Source organism: Brachycentrus maculatus, unplaced genomic scaffold (genome assembly GCF_059751285.1).
Source record: "Brachycentrus maculatus isolate JH-2025_06_01 unplaced genomic scaffold, ASM5975128v1 h1tg000499l, whole genome shotgun sequence".
Taxonomy (NCBI): domain Eukaryota; kingdom Metazoa; phylum Arthropoda; class Insecta; order Trichoptera; family Brachycentridae; genus Brachycentrus; species Brachycentrus maculatus.
The window spans coordinates 192382-210314 of NW_028281245.1; the positions used below are offsets into that span (position 1 = coordinate 192382).

The window sequence follows — 17933 nt, forward strand, 5'->3', positions numbered from 1 at the left end:
ATATTTTCGTTGCAAATAATGACGTTTTCCTCGAATTTATTGGGTCATCTTTTCGACCAACGAGACAACAAAATTTGTCGAATTCAAAATCATACATATTATCAAGATTTTTTAAATTGATATCTCAACATAGATACTTCTTACTTCTTCCTGGATCTATCCCAACTTATCGTCTTTGTAGACTGTTGGGGTCAGCTCTCCTCGTCTTCAGGTTGTAGGTGCTGAAGACGAACTTGAATTTTCCTCTAAACAAAGATGAATAATTTAACTAAAACTAACTAACTAACTAACCATCACGCCGCTTCCCCGCAGGGGTAGGCAGAGAGAATAGAGCGCCACACCACTCTGTCCTTGCAAACATTCTTCGCCTCTTCCACGTTCATGCATCTCCTCATACATACCCGCCGATTGTTACGACTCCTAACCTGACCACTTTCAAGTATTTGGCATACCTGATCGTGCCATGTTTTTCTCGGTCTTCCTCTGCTTCTTTTCCCGCTAACATTCGCCTCATAAATTTGTTTTACCGTTCTTTCCTCACTCATTCGTTCTACATGTCCAAACCATCTCAACACACCTTTCTTAATTTTATCGATAATGCTTATCTCAGCTTTGCATTCCTTCCTTATTTCACTATTCGCACATCTATCATACATCGTTTTGTTACACATTCTTCTGAGAGATCGCATTTCGACTGCATTCAGTCTACTTTCATCCTTCTTTTGCCAACTCCATGTTTCACTTCCATACATTAGAGTTGGAACCAGGACTCCGTTGTGCACTGCCAGTTTAGCTTCCGCTGATAGGTTTTTATTTGCTATAACTGATTTCAGTGCACCGTTTACTTTGTTCCCAGCATTCACTCTCCTTTCTATATCTTTATCAATCTTTCCATCCCTAGAAAACATACTACCCAAATACACAAATCATCTACCTGTTCCAGAATGAATAATTTAATTTAATTAAACCATATCCGCTCCCTAGGTGTAGCATATGGAGTCGACAAACTGTCTCCAGGCTTTTCTGTCGGCTGCTAGCTCCCTTGCATCCTCGCAAAGTCAGATCCGCGTCCTGAAGTTCTGACGAGAACTGCCGACGAATTGTCAGCAGTGGTCGTCCTGGGCGGCGCGAACCTGATGCCTTGTAAAAGAGGCAAGCTTGATTAAGGCTCTCAGGAGGCATGCGGAGTACATGGCCAAGCCAACTGAATAGATGAATAAGGAATCCATATTCCTTGGTCCTAGTCTTAGTATTTACAGGGCTTACAACCTGTTATTGCTGGTTATAGTGATCACTTTATACAATGTAACATTCACCATTTTTTACTTACTTGGTAAATACCACAATTTTAAGAAATAATGGTATTTATCAAGTAAAACTTAAATAAATAAAAAAGAGTTTTTATGGTAAAAATATATTTCCAATTGAAGCATAAATATAACTTAAAATTAACTTACCGGAAATTGAGTAGTGTGGTTCTCAATCATGGGTAAAATAATAAATATTACTCGTATACAGTGATCACTTAAACCAACCTGACTGGTCTTAAATACCCAGACTTTCATATTCTTTTTTGTCTTTGTTGAGATATCAATAAAAAATCTTGTAATTATAAATAACCATAAGTGCATGGTATTTGAACTAACTGAAAGTTTTGTGAATAATCATATATTTTGGATTATTTCTTTAAAAATAAGCTCATTATATGTTTGTCTGGCGCCATTTTCTCGACATTTCATTTCTCGATGCTCACAAGACGTCAGAACGATCAAAATTGCATTAGCTTTAAGCTTGAGAGTGATTAGGAAAATAATATACGAAGGTATCTTATACTATGTTGCGTCTGTTGGCAGCTGCAAAGCACTATAGCGAGTATGTCGTCCAATTAGCGAAGATGTAGGATTCGCGTTGTGTCGAGCTCAGGTAAGGTCGTCGGATATTCAGATAGCAACACGTACAATAGGATAAACGAGGTAGACTACGAGAAAACTAATCAAGAAACAGATAAATAACAACATATTAAGTGTGTCCAGATCTTTGCTCACAAATCTGCATTTTTCCACTTATAAGATATTTTTTAATTTATGGCTATGCCTATAGGAAGAGCTACTGCTATGTTGAACAATATCTCATTGGATATTGATCTGTTCCATGTGTCTGAAGGAGTTTTCCGAAGCGGGATTCTTCTACACCTTCGGCAATAGTAGTCTTTCTTATTTTCTATTTTTGTTAATGGATACAATTTAAATTTAAGTTTGTAATGTGTATGTTAACTATGAATAAATAAATTGAAAAAATAAATTGAAAATAAAGTATTGTGAACATAGATATGAAAAAGAATAGTCTGGATATTTACAGGGATAACGACATGTCATAGGCTGGTTTAATTGATCACTTTATACACTTTTTGTAACATTCGCCATTTTGTCATCGATTATGCCAAGATATCAATAATATAAATGAATTTGTAGTTCACATTAAAAATAAATTCATTAATTAATATTACAATTCGCTCACTCCTTTCAAGAACGTATTAAATAAAAAAACTTGATTTTTCAGGAGAACGTTTTTATAGTTTAAAAATATAATACAATGTATTAAAAATAGATATCAAGACACTTATTGAACTTTTTACTGTGCAACAGATCTTTTTAGGTAAAACCTGAAGGTTTTTTCTCCATTTGGAAAATACTAAGTATATTTAAAAAAAATATTAAACAATACCTTTTCTTCAAAATGCAAAAACAACACTTTCTGCCTTGTAGCTAGTAAATATGTAAAAGTTAAAAATATACCACTTTTGCTGGGATAAAGTACATTTTCTGGGGATTCCGAGAACACGCGCAACTGAAAATTAACGATTTTTGATTTATGACGTTCTTGAAAGGAGTGAGCGAATTGTGACTTCCTCATTCTATCATGTTGCTCTGTTGTTTCTTGTATAATATATTACATATTTCTCCATTTGATGTTTTCTGGCAACATGCAATTATGATTTTGCATAACCTGAATTAATTTGTGTAGGAAAAATGAATGACTAATAAAAATTTTATTTAAAATTTACACTGTATATAAAGACAATATACAGAAATAAAATGTCGGATGAGTGGTCACAAATAATGTTCTTGATCATTCTAAGTTGTCCTCTTCAATTTTAATTTTTTTCTAATTAGGGTTCAAAAAAAATTGTATTTTTTTACTTTTCGTCTATTATTTCGAATCTCTAAATTTAAGGATACATACTCAGAATTACTTATTAGGAGATACATTAAAATTCAAAATCAGACAAAGCATAAGTAGTTAGTTTTAATTTAAAAACATAAACTTTACGTAATTCATTTAAACTTTAGGTAGAACTGATTAGGTTGTCCACCTCCGTAGTGTAATGGTCAGCTACCGTTCTGGAGGTTCCGGGTTCGATTCCCAGGGGGGGGGAGCAAATAAATATAAGTGATTTTTTCCACTCTAATATTTATTCAATATTACCCTGGACTGGTACCTGAAGCGGAGGGCTGATCACCTTTCCTTCATGTGTTGACGATCAAGATAACACTGCGTTTAAATGATGCAGTGCCCTATGCACCATTGGGTGCGGATAAGGGTTAGAAGAAGAAGAACTGATATGTTGATAAAATGACAAAGTAAGGTTTTCTTTTTTCTCGCGTTGATGTATATTTTAGCAGCAACAGTTATATATCTTCTCGACTTATTCCCTTTCCTTTTTAACTCGTAATTTAGTACCTGGAATATTTCCTTTGTGAAGGTATGGCGATATGAGACACATTAACATGATCAACTTCATTCAAGACAGCACAAGGTAAATTTGTAAATATAATCCAAGAATAATGATACGGCTGGAGTGTTAAGTGTTCAGTATTCATACGAATAATACAATACGACCGTGATCACCCACGCCAGGCTCTGAAAGCTTTCGTAAGGAAAGAAATGGAACGAAACATTGTTGGAGGAGGTTTTGTATCTTACACTTCGGGGTGTTTGAGGAGATTACTAGCCATTACTCTAGTCGTAAAAATGAAGAAGGTGCTTGATATAATTGACCATCAATTTACACCTGATCACTCCGATTGAGCGCCGCCCGCGCCCTTAGTACAGTATATAATAAATAATGGTTCCAGTAAAACGCCGAGACATGAAAATCTTTGGATCATAATTCCGTAAGTGGTATTTTTCCATAGGAATATTAAGGTACGATTCTCGGCCAGGGATGGACTGAAATACAGTTTTTTTTTTTTAAATTTCATTTACTTCTAAAACGAACTTATATTAAACTCGAAGTTTTCCTTTTTTAATTTAATTTTAACTTAATAAGTACCACTATTTATTCAAATCTATTGGGACACGTGTTTCTTTCAAACACTTTATGCGAAGCTAAGTCTAAATTTTAGAGTAAGTGGTATTTACTAAGTAAAACTTTAACTAAAAATGGATTTTACCACAAAGTGACTGCTGAATAAATTAATGAAATTAGATGTTTTCTCGTTAGTTGCGAATTGTGCAGAAAAGAGTAAAGCATATTATGATTGAATTTTTGGATCAACGCCAAACCAAAGGCTTTAGAAAGTAATATGTAGTTTTTATCACTGCTGTAGTATAATATAAACTACATACATAATAGGATAAATAAAATACAAATGCATGATTCACATTCGTATGCATTCGCATATGGTATTTTCATAATTGCAATCTGGCAACCATGGATAAACAAGGAATTGAAAATCTGGTGACATGACAGAAAGATCGCTTTACCTTGAGCCGCCATGATGAATTGTAAACAAAAATAACAGACGACAAAATGCATGGCCAACAGAAAACACTGTAGACAATACCAAAAGATAAGAGATAAAACTAATCCTGCGCAATATGCATTCGTAAAAATATTCGCTAGTGAATAGGAGCAATAATTCAAAGTATAAGATAAAGTAAACAAGAAAAAAACTGCCAGCCCCCTTGAGACGATATTTTGTAACAAATGGCCTTATATAAATAAGTAAATTATTATTATTCATATTATTTTTTGACATCTCATCAAAGATGAAGAAGAATATGGAAGTCTGGGCATTTACGGGGCTGACGAAAGTAATAGGCTGGTTTAAGTGATCACTTTACACATGTGTAACATTCACCAATTCTACCCATTATTGACAACCACACTATTCAAATTCTTGGAAGTTCTATATATATGAATCAATTTAGAAACCTTGTTCTTGAATCACTAGAACTTCAGCAGAGACATCTATTGGCGAGATGTAAAGAAGCTCTTTAAATGCGAAGAAGACTTCCATATTCTTCTTCATCTTTGATGAGATGTCAAAAAATAAAATGAAAATAACTCCTGTAATTGGAGATACTCCAGATTTTGTGAACAAGTATTTGGACACACTCAAAATGTTGTTAATTATTATTATTATCAATTAATAATCCTGCATAGCAGAAAAGATTGCTCGATAGAAAAGTTTGAAGTTGAAACGGGCAGACGTTGCTTAAAGGTCTGGCAAGAGATGACCAAACCATATTGTGAAGAGACCAAGAACAACGAGGCCCCAAGAACGGTCATCTACAATCTGAATGTAGATTCGCGAGAAAACAAGGAATAAGAAGATCTGGTAGAGTGCAGAAGACATGAGGAAGCCTATTTCCTCCAGTGAAACAACAGAATCTTATATGACGATAGTAACCTTTAAAAGTCCAAAATCTTCTAGTTTTTAAAGTTCAATGATAAATTTTCACGAAAAAATCCTGGCCTCCTACTTATTACAAATGCTAGTATTTGTTATTCAATGTCAACCGTATTTATTTACATTAATTTACATTCGATAGCAGTGACAAATACAAAAAGTAGAGATGTCTTTGCCTGTCGTACACTGGTCATCTACTATTTTTGACGTGAAAAATATGAATTCGAACAAAAAATGACAAGAATAATAATACAACTATGAACAACCGTTTATTCTTGTTGCGACTATGGTTGGTATTTTCCATTTCTACATTGTATTTCAATATAATTGGGACAATACTATTTCACAAAAACATTCGAAAAACGATAAATCAAGATAAAATACAAACATTAGATAAAATAAACAATTGAATATTGACGATAAATTATTTGACATACTTCAGGCACTTTGGACCAAAGCAGAAAATGTATTTCAATAGCCTCTCAATAAAACACCATAAAACAGTATGATTACCGATACTACTCGCTTTGTCTAACAGCCATTTAGATAAGCTTGTATTAAAGAAGTAGACAATAATGTCAACAATTCTAATAGCAATGTTTTTAGACATAAACATAAACCGCCCACGTCTCAGATATTCATATTTCTGCGTTTCCCAAACTATTTGGATATATAAATCGAGTCGAAATAAACGAAGTCTGTTTAGGAAAATTTCACGAAAACCATATTTTTGATAAATGTTTCATCAGTATTTAATTTTGTATGTATTTCTAAATTTTCTAAATGACTTATTAAATTTTCAAAATTCCTCACAATTATTGTGTACGTTCCCTTAAACCAAGACCCGCCCTTCATCCTCCCCTTAAAGTTATTATTATTCAAACCCTTATCCACATCCCAATGGTGCATAGGGCACTGCATCACATAAACGCAGTGTTATCTTAATCGCTAACATATGAAGGAAAGGTGATCAGCCCTCCGCTTCAGGTTGGTACCTGAACGTCCAGGGTGTTATTGAATAAATATTAGAGCAAAGAAATCACTTATATTTATTTGACCCCCCTGGGAACCAAACCCGGGACCTCCAGAACGGTAGCCGAGCGTTCTGAGCATTACTTAATTATGATTTTTCAACTCCAAAATGTAATACCAAACAATTTCAACAAAACTTCAAATATTTGGGAATTAAATATTTCAATAAACTCCCTAAATAAATTGAAAAAATAGAAGATATTAAAATTCTTAGTAAAAAAATAATGCCCATTACATATAAATCTTGAAAAAAAAATATAAAAAAGACTATTATAACATTAATTCCCTCTCCAAGCACAAGAACTATTCTCTTTTTTGGAGAGGCACAGCGAATCTAAAACTATAAGTTGGCCATATGTATAAATGTTTGGAAATTGTATTATGTTGTACTTTAAAATGTAACTATATTAAATAAATAAAAAATATAAAAATAATAAAAAAATACACTACGGAAGTGGAAAACATTATTATTATTATTACCTATACCAATACCTGAATGACTTTAGTTCATTAGGTGTCGATGAAAACATCTGTAGTTTTCGAAAGTAGTCTTGTGAAATGAAGTAAAACTCAATTGGTGGTCTAATACAAGTGCTTAATTTTTAATAATCCACATATCCTTCCACAAACTTAAAGCCAAATCTATATACAATATAGTTCTGTTCGTTGCCATAAAGTGTTTGAACGAGGTGACTGCTTTTGGGCAGTAAATTCAGCCCGCAATCCAGCCCTGGAAGGCCATGTGCAGGTTCGCCCATATCGGGACGATCCCGTCCTTGAAGCCCAGCGCTAAACAAGATCTCCACTAATTGGCTCCACAAAAGGACCTCAAAGCTCTTCGTTTTGTTGTTTTTTCACCGTCTCGCATGCCTGTGGCCCGCGGAGCCGGCCAGATGATTATCGTGACTTGTATGCAAACTACGGAATAGTGAATAGTGAACAGTGACCAGTCTCCGACTATCGGGACATTAGATTCGTTACGGTTTGTGCGACTGCACGCCAAATAAATACCATCGGAATTCTAAATAAAGCGATCGTGAAAACGTCGGCAGTAATGGATAAATATCACCATGTGTGATAATTGGCTAATATATTAATCTGAATAATCACAAGACTATCGGTAGCATTCTTATCGAAATATGTAGAGAAACAAGGGATATATGAAGATTTAAACTTAATATTTTTTATTAAACGAAACACGTGCGTTCGCAAACGTCATCAAATTTCCGTCATCGAACGTTTTATGACGTCATATGGTTTATTGTCTATGGTTTATAGAGCTGTAATAGTAGTAGTGTGGATTGTTTGTTTACCACTACACTACCATCTGCGTTATACAAATATGAGGGGAGGGGGGTGGGAAGGTGGACCATAGACATCAACAAAGAGCCGCCAATAATTTAGACAACGACACCAACAATTAAAATAACTCCGTCGTTTCTGTGACGTCATTCATTGCCAACTTACGAAAATAACGTTTTTTCGAAGGCGAATTTTCCAAAAGAAAATGATGAATTAAAATATAAATTATATCGGCTGTTATAAACACAAAACGAGTCTAATACAATCCTTTATGGATTGAGTATGTTAAATTAGATATTCCTCCCGTCTGACAAAGATCCATTGTCTTTCTCCTGTCGACCTTCGAACAGTTGTAACTTATTTTTGAATATGTTTTCTATTTACAAACTTCGGGTTGTGTTCCCGTGGTTTTAGTTTGTAAACACACGAAATAATCAAGATGAAGAAGAACCCAAGACGCCAGTTTTGCAGTCGAGCATCTACCCAAATACGCCACGGCGAAAAAATTACTAATCACGTTTATTTTAGTGCTTTCAAACACCATGGTTAGTTTAACGCAGAGAACATCATCGTCTAAACTTAACTCTTTTATAAAAAAAGACACCTACATATAGACTTTTTATTCAAATGCATTCATTACGCTTCCCCGAAAAGCATAAGGAAAATATCAAACTTTGATTAAAAGACTGCTTCTTGTGAATCCTGTCTCAAAATTGGTACGATTTTTTTTTCACACGAATTGTTAAATGATATTTGTGTTTGTGCGTGTGTGTGTGAATATATATATATATATATATATATATATATATATATATATATATATATATATATATATATATATATATATATATATATATATATATATATATATATATACATATATATATATATATATATATATATATATATATATATATATATATATATATATATATATATATATATATATATATATATATATATATATATATATATATATATATACATATATTCCTCTTCTTCTTTTTGGTGAAGGCCTTGTGGCCTGTTCTTAAGAAGGATTAGCCTCCTGCGAGGTCGATTCCCAGCTGTCGATCCATCTCTTTGGCGGTCTGCCCGGGAGTCGTCTACCATAGAGTTGACCGTACAGTGCGATGTGGGGGAGTCTGGATGGTTCCATTCTCCTCACATGCGAATACCATTGTCTCCTTCCTTGCCTTACAACAATAACGGTATCCATAATTCGTATTTATGATTATTTGTGAAAGATGTTTTTAATAGCCATTAGGAGCGACCCAGCGAAAACGATCGCTAGTTGAATGCAAAGTTATAAATCACAACAGCTCTACCTTCGAGTGAGTCCGAGTACCAGGAAATTGTTATGCCTGAGAAGTATTAAAATTCGCCTACGTACTTCCACGAGTAATCACTTGAGCTGAGATTTGTGGCCGAGATTGGCTCGGCTAAAGTATGGGCTCGAGCGCTGGATACTCTTGTGCACTGCATGCCCCGCAGGCAGGCCGGAGGACCAGTCCGGTCGCCAGCTCTCCGCGTGGGCAGGCGGTGAAGTGCACATGGGCGTATGGTACTGAGAGTATCTCGTTTCGACGGCGCGTATCAGTCGTGTCTCGGATATAAATGTGAAATCGAATTACCCAATATTGAAATCAAAACTCGGCATGTTAAAAAGCGTATGGTTTATGACCTTTGTGCGTAGATTTACGCTTTATTGGTGCGATTCTCAAAGCCTTGCCTATTACGAATGAAAAATAAAAATAGAATGTATAAATATAATGTATCGGCGGATGTGTATGAGGAGATGCATGAACGTGGAAGAGGCGAGGAATGTTTGCGAAGACAGAGTGGTGTGGCGTTCTATTCTCTCTGCCTACCCTTGCGGGGAAGCGGCGTGATGGTGCTTAACGTATTAATTTTTAAATCAAACACAGATTTTTTGAGTCTACTAAGTTGTATTTTATTTTCAAATAACACATAAAAATTAATATTGTGACAGTTGTTTCGACTAGTTATGGCATTTTCAAACGAAAATGAAAACGGATTCGTTTGAAAATGCCATAACTAGGCGAAACAACTGTCACAATATTAATTTTTAAGTGTTTTTTAATAAAGTACAACTTAGTAGACTCAAAAAACCTGTGTTTAATTTAAAAATTAATAAATAAAATTAATATGGAGTTTTACAAATTAAACGCCAAATCTATAAATACAATTATTAATTTAGACAAACTTAATTTTAAAAAATTATAAATATAATATTAAAATAATAATTTTAATTAAAATTTTACAAAACTTTATTAATTATCTGTTATTGTTAAATAATAGTAATTTTAGACAGATTTATAGGATTGAATCAAACCTTATTATTTTTAATATTAAAGTATTGTTTTTGCATTTTGAAGAAAAGGTATTGTTTAATTATTTTTTTAAATATACTAAATATTTTTCAAATGGAAAAAAGCTTCAGGTTTTACCTAAAAATATCTATTGCACAGTAAAAAGTTCAATAAGTGGCTTGATATTTATTTTTAATACCTACATTTTATTATATTTTTAAACTTTAAAAACGATCTCCTGAAAAATCAAGGTTTTTGATATATGACGTCGTTGAAAGGAGTGAGCGGAGCGACATGTTTCATATCACGTTGAGACAATTTTAAAAGGGGATATTTTTCCCTAAGCGAGATTTACAGGCTCGAAAGATAATCTTACCGAGAACTCTATAGTCGGATAAGTGGTCTCTCAAAGGAATAAATGAAATTAATACTTATACCTGCTAAATCTCAAAGCTTACTTACCCTTTTCTGTGTAAAAGATATTTGTGAGAAAAAATTACGATACAGTATAGCAGGATTTTATAATGATAGAAATATTGATAAAAAAAATTGAGTGTGTCCAAAAACTTGTTCACAAATCTGGATTATCTCCGCTTAGGAATTATTTTTGACATTTTTCACATCTCAACATAAGCTACATAAAAATTATTAAAAAATATGAAAATTTTGCTTTCAGGCGTTGTGTGGTCGTTAGCTCTACTTAGCTGTCACCTCATGCAGAGACCCTTTTCAATGTATGAATGACTATAAAATAATCACTCAAACCAGCCTATTACAGGTCGCCAGCCCCGTAAATACCCAAACTTCCATATTCTTCTTCATCTATGTTGAAATGTTAATCGCCCGTTATTATTATTATGATTATGAAATTGTAAAAGAAAAACACTTGTTTTTTTACCACTTGAGTTTATTTTATTATGACGACTAGTTTCGGAAGCTATGCTTCCATCTTCAGGTCTAAATATAAACTTATTAGTTTATATTTAGACCTGAAGATGGAAGCTAAGCTTCTGAAACTAGTCGTCATAAAAATATAAACTCAAGTAGTAAAAAAAGAAATGTTTTTTTTACAATTTCATCATACCACAAAGCGAATGCCGAAAAAAGAAATAAATTATTATTATTATCTTTAATTAATATTTTACTTAGTAAATACCACTATTTCTTAAAATCTACTGTGACACGTGTTTCGATGCATTTCGCATCATTTTCAAACACTGTATGAAACGGTGTTAAATACGGTGTTTAAAAATGACGCGGAATGCATCGAAACACGTGTCACGGTAGATTTTAAGAAATAGTGGTATTTACTAAGTAAAACATTAATTAAAAATGGATAGATTTTACCACAAAGTGCCTGGCGAATCAATTAATGAAATTATTATTATATTATTATTGATATGTTTTTACTATTCACTGGTTTGCCACGATCCTTTCCAACAAAATTGATTCCCCGATCTAGTGGCCCGTATTAATTTCAGGGTACCTACCCCAAAGACGTACGCGTTCTACTCGCCTTCTTCATGTACCAAAGTGCAACACAGTCTTCTTACAAAATACCACCCTAGACAGAATCATGGACACTTACAACAAGACATTTGATGACATTGATATTTTTGGAAAAAAACATAGCTACAATTAAAAAAGATGTTAGTAAAAAGTTGTAAAGCTCTGTTTACTCTCCACCAATAACCTAGTTAGGTTATGGGTGGGGGGGTGAACCGCTCTCATTAATTCCTGTCCTTTCCTTCTCCTTCCTACAAAATCATACCATACCCTTACCCTTTTACTCCCTTACTCACACACACACACTCCCAATATTTTATTTTATTTCATTTTTTATCTAGTGATGTTTTAGATCAGCCACTCAACCTGCGGCCCGCCAAGCTTTTTTGTGCGGCCCCCAACACATTTATTATCAGGAACTTATAAAATCTGGCATTCTATAAATATAGAATCGTATATCTTGAGATTTATTTCGACTTTGACGTACAGACATGGAAACCCGAAGAGGATGGTCGTTGTCGTGTCAACATCAGATCTGGTATAAGAGTGTTGCTACTGCACACGCTAGATTTATTCCCAAAAAACAAACATTTGACAGACAAATATGCGCGCTATTATTATTCTGTTTTGGTCATATTTTTATAAATCTCAAATGGTTTTCCAAAAAAACGGGGGTGGTGGGTTTCATGATATTTTTTGTCATACCAGTATAGTGTTGCGGCCCGCGTAGCTTTACAAATATATGTATGCGGCCCGAAGAAAAAAAAGGTTAAGTATCATTGGTTTAGATCATTATAATTATAACATAAATGTGGAATTGTGAAATTGGCTTTCTTTTTTTATGAATGCAACTATTTTTTGTCCGCCTCCGTAGTGTAATGGTCAGCACGCTCGACTACCGTTCTGGAGGTCCCGGGTTCGATTCCCAGGGGAGTCAAATAAATTAAAGTGATTTTTCATTGTAATATTTATTCAATATTACCCTGGGCTGGTACCTAAAGCGGAGTAAAGGCTGTAAACGATCAAGATAACACTGCGTTTATACGAAGCAGTGCCCTATGCACCATTGTGGTGCGGATAAGGATTTTATTATTTTTATTAACTATTTTTTACTATATACATTTACTAAATGTAAAGCTGTACAATTCCCAAATAAATTAATTAAATAAATAAATAAGCGCTCTACCAAGATTTTTTTTTATAAAGTACAAATTGATTGTTGTAGTTATTGTACTAAGTATACTATGAAACAGTCATGAGTACTGAGAATAAGCACATCGAGAGATGAATCTCGAAGTAAGAACTGTATGAGTGTTGCTCTGTACCTGTAGAGTAACGGGATCGACCGGCGACACGGCAATTTTTTTCCCATTCTGATCAGAGTACCTACTCACTCCGAGAACCAGAAAAACAAGAATATAATAAATATATATATCGATCGGTAGGAACTCTTAGTGTCGACAGACTTGTGGTAGGGCGCAGGACTCCAATCAAGGAATCGATCCTCATCTTCAAGTCTCGGATATCATCGATAAAACTAACTAACTAACTAACTAACCATCACGCCGCTTCTCCGCAGGGGTAGGCAGAGAGAATAGAACGCCACACCACTCTGTCTTTGCAAACATTCTTCGCCACTTCCACGTTCATACATCTCCTCATATTATACATACCCGCCGATTGTTACGACTCCTAACCTGACCACTTTCAAGTATTTGGCATACCTGATCGTGCCATGTTTTTCTCGGTCTTCCTCTGCTCCTTTTTCCAATTGCTTCATAAATTTGTTTTACCGTTCTTTCTTCACTCATTCGTATTTATTGTCGATATTTCCCTAAATATTATAATTTCAAGCTTATGTTCTATATATATATCCTTTTTTAACATCTCAACATAGATGAAGAAGAATAAAGGAGTTGTGGTTGTCAACCATGGGCTAGAATTGGTAAATGTTACACGTGTGAAAAGTGATCACTTAAACCAACAAAAATATAATACAATGTATTAAAAATAAATATTAAGCCACTTACTGAACTTTTTACTGTACAACAGATCTTTTTAGGTAAAACCTGAAGGTTTTTTATCCATTTTAAAAATATTTAGTATAAATTTTCAAAAAGATAATTGAACAATGCCTTTTCTTCAAAAATTAAAAACAACGCTTTCTGCCCTGTAGCGGGGAAATATTAAGTTTGAAATATGCCTCTTTTGCTGGGATATAGTATATTTTCTGTGCATTCCGAAAACATGCACAACTGAAAATTGTCGATTTTTGATATACGACGTTGTTGAAAGGAGTGAGCAATATTTCCCATATTTTATTTTCCGAATTCCCATTAACGACCAACTGACACATGGAGCGTGCCTAACTATAATATACACTATTAATTGTTATTATAACTAACTCACAAATATTTCGAATCGGTATTAACGTCAGTATTAAGACACCTTAATAACCAAATCATGCTGTGAAGATGTAAAAATATTGGAATCGGCATTATAACTCGGAAGGTCTTTTAAATATTTTTGTAATTTCTCACGTCGTATTTCTAGCGATCGTTTATAGATATTATATGCGAATGTTGTGATTATTTTTTATAAGAATATGTAATATTGATATGAATAATTGATAATTAACACCTGCGTTCGTTAAATTGAAATATTTAAAGAATTTGATTAAAATCGTAATTGCTGTGTGTGTATAGTATAATTGGTACCTTCTACGTTACAATAAAAAAAAAACAGCATTTATAAAATAAATATTGTTTGTGATATGCCTAAATTATTTAATTATAATTAGAACACTTGCTTTATACCACTCGAGAATTATATTTTGTTGCGACTAGTTTCGGAAGCTAAAGATGCTTCCATCTACAGGTATAAATATAAACGCAGATTATTTTATATATATATATATATATATATATATATATATATATATATATATATATATATATATATATATATATATATATATATATATATATATATATATATATATATATATATATATATATATATATATATATATATATATATATATATATCAAATGTTATAAAACGACGATGTTCACATGTTTCCCTTGAACATCAGGGTTAAAAACTCTGTTTAATTAAAAAAAATTATATATATTTTTGAAAACAAGACAGAATTCTAAAAAAGCGCGAAAATAAAGTTGCCAGTACTGCCAACGACTAAATGTTTACCGAAGATTAAAATAAACATGGGTATGGCGTGTACTACATATATGCATGCGCATTAAAAAATCCAAACAAATATTGACAAATAATTTAAGGTGCCATGTCGTTGTTTATAAATCTTCAAATCGATTGCGTAACTAAAAAAATAACAGCAAACGCCCACTTATTCTGTGGACTGACATTCATTGCACAATGTACAAAACATATACTGACAAAATACATACTTAGTACTGATAATCGAACTGTGTGTAAATGTCGACCTAATAAATATGGCTTATCAGTTTTATTATGCTTATCACCATTGATAAATGATAATACTGCTAGATAAGGATATTGTGATATTTAAGGCCCAGCATTCGTTATATCTCATTCATTCCACTGGAGACCACCGGAGAGGTCACTTGTCTGCTCACGCCGGACAAGTGACCTCTTAAAAGAATGTACAGTGTAACTGATCGAGAAAAAATGTCAGTTCATGTGAGAATTATGTGACACACGAAATGCACACATATGAAAATATGTATATTAAATTTTATTTTTTATTTTAAATGTATGTAGAAATAATTTTTATATATTTTTTTAACTCCTTACCTTTCATTAACTCTTTTATTTTGAAAACCATGCAATTATTTCGAAGAAAAACTTATTATTTTTGTGGAAAATTGTGTTTTCAGAAAGAAAAATAAAGGTAAAATGTTACCTGGATTTAGAGAAAATTGAGTTGCGTCTTAACGAATGCTGGGCTTATTAAAAGAAACACAATAGTGTTGTATTATTTATTATACTGACACCTGTAGAGCGCGTGTATTTGATTAGTATTTGAAGGCTATTGTTTACGCCGCGCAGGTACCGTTAAAAAAAACTACAAAATAACAAATAAAACGTACCAGCTTATCGGAGATTCGTTCTCATATATCGTCTGATGTTCAGCAACTGAATATCCGAAGTGTGATCCATTTTTTCCTCGTTTTATCACAGGAATTCTAGTCTCCAAATTAAAAGTTTTCGATAATTGAAAAACACTGATAACAATTATCACAAATATCACATTACACCGTTGAGGAAACATTTTCACTGGATTTACAGTAATTTTATCGCTAAACGATCACTGTTTAATTCATAATCATAGTCGTCATTATTTCGTTAAGAAATCGTAAAAAAAATCCGAATCGAGAACCATCGTGCGCGCGTCATTACGACTAGCCAACCGGCGAACGAATGCTCCGCAAATTGTGAGTTTGTGAGCTGTAAGCGGGACGCTGTGAGCTCAGTCAAAAGCAGTTATGCTCGAGCGAGGCTAATGTTGTGACTAAAACTTGTGTATAATACATTTTATACATTTTTATACTGTACTTTTTTTCAATTTTCAATCTTGTATGTTACTTAATAAGTTTACTGAGTAAGAATTATTATTTTAGTAATCCTATACCATGTTTTAATGCTCAGCGTGGACGGAAAACATACTTTTTTTTATATAAGTACTTACCTCTAATTCATTTTGGATTCTTTCAGATTTGACAGAATTTTATTTTATTATATTATTTTGATACCTAAAACAAATGTGAATTTTAAAAAAATTAAACCGCATTTTTCAGTCATATATTTTCCTCGTAATTAATTCACATCAAATCGCCCGTAATAAAAAGTATTTATGAAAATGATGCTGTATAAATGATCAAAATATATTATTTTTATGAAACCCAGACTATTTAAGCTGCTATTAATAAATATCAAAGCAATAAGAGACAACTTAATCTAGCTGTCATATTATTATTTGTGATTTTTATCGAATTGAACGATTTTCATCAAAAACAAAATCATTTTAATTACTTCAAGCTTATTACATGAAGATTTCAAATGTAATAATTTATGTTTTATTTATTTAAATTATATTTAAAATATTTTATTGTGCGGAATAAAAACCTGTGTCCGAAATAATTCAAATTTAAAAAATATCAGTGTACGGACATCCGAGTAGTAGCAATAAAAGTAGAAAGATACTAGTGACATCTAGTGACAAAAATCGCTTGGTTGTGAATAGTAGTGTCATCTAGCGGTGATTTTAATGCCAATCAGCAGATTCATATAGAAATTTTTTGCGTAGAGAGCCATCTGTGTGAGGTTTTACGAAACGCTTTACAAAACAAGTTTGACTGCTATCAACAGGGTAATGTTTTCTCCATTGCACACAGCATCCATCATGTTTATCGGTTCCGGCGAAATACTATCTCTGTTCATTTATTATTTTTGACACTATATATGCTGTGACATCACTAAACGACTTGAAAACCTTAATACATACCTATAACCCGTTCCACTCATGTAAGAATATAGTCTTCTGTGTTTACAATATTTCTAACAAATTAACTAACCACGCCGCTTCTCCGCAGGGGTAGGCCGAGGGAATAGGATGCCAAACCACTCTGTCTTTGCAAACATTCTTCACCTCTGCCACATTCATGCATCTCCTTATATATACCCACCGAGTATTAAGACTCATGACCCGGTCGCTTTAAGTATTTGACGTACCTGATTGTGACAAGTTTTCCTCCGTCTTTCTCTGCTTCTTTTTCCAACTACATTCGTCTTATAATTTTTTTATAGTTCTTTCCTAACTCATTCGTTCCACACGTCCAAACTATCTCAATAAACCTTTCTTAATTTTATTGATAATGCTTATCTTAGCCTTGCATTCATTTCATATTTTACCATTCGAACATCTATTTTGACCATTTCGACTGCATTCATGAGTGCCCTTTTTATATTATTTATTAGTTAAGGTATAAATATGCACTGAAATCCAAAAAAAATCCTCAAATAACCAAATTCTGACATAACTTGATTCTGATTTGGACTTTTTATC

The 17933-nt window shown here is 33.0% G+C and overlaps 1 protein-coding gene across 2 annotated transcripts in view; it reads right to left on the reverse strand.

The window, feature by feature from the left end:
• mew (multiple edematous wings) overlaps nucleotides 1-16292 on the reverse strand; it is a 175463-nt gene extending 159171 nt beyond the window's left edge. Inside the window, exon 1 of one of the 2 annotated variants that reach the window (XM_088272486.1) lies at nucleotides 15958-16292. In XM_088272486.1, coding sequence (XP_088128612.1) covers nucleotides 15958-16139 — 182 coding nt within the window. In that variant the 5' untranslated portion in view covers nucleotides 16140-16292. The remainder of the gene's footprint in view (nucleotides 1-15957) is intronic. The other variant, XM_088272487.1, reaches the window with a different exon arrangement.
• Between the last annotated feature and the right edge of the window lie 1641 nt (nucleotides 16293-17933).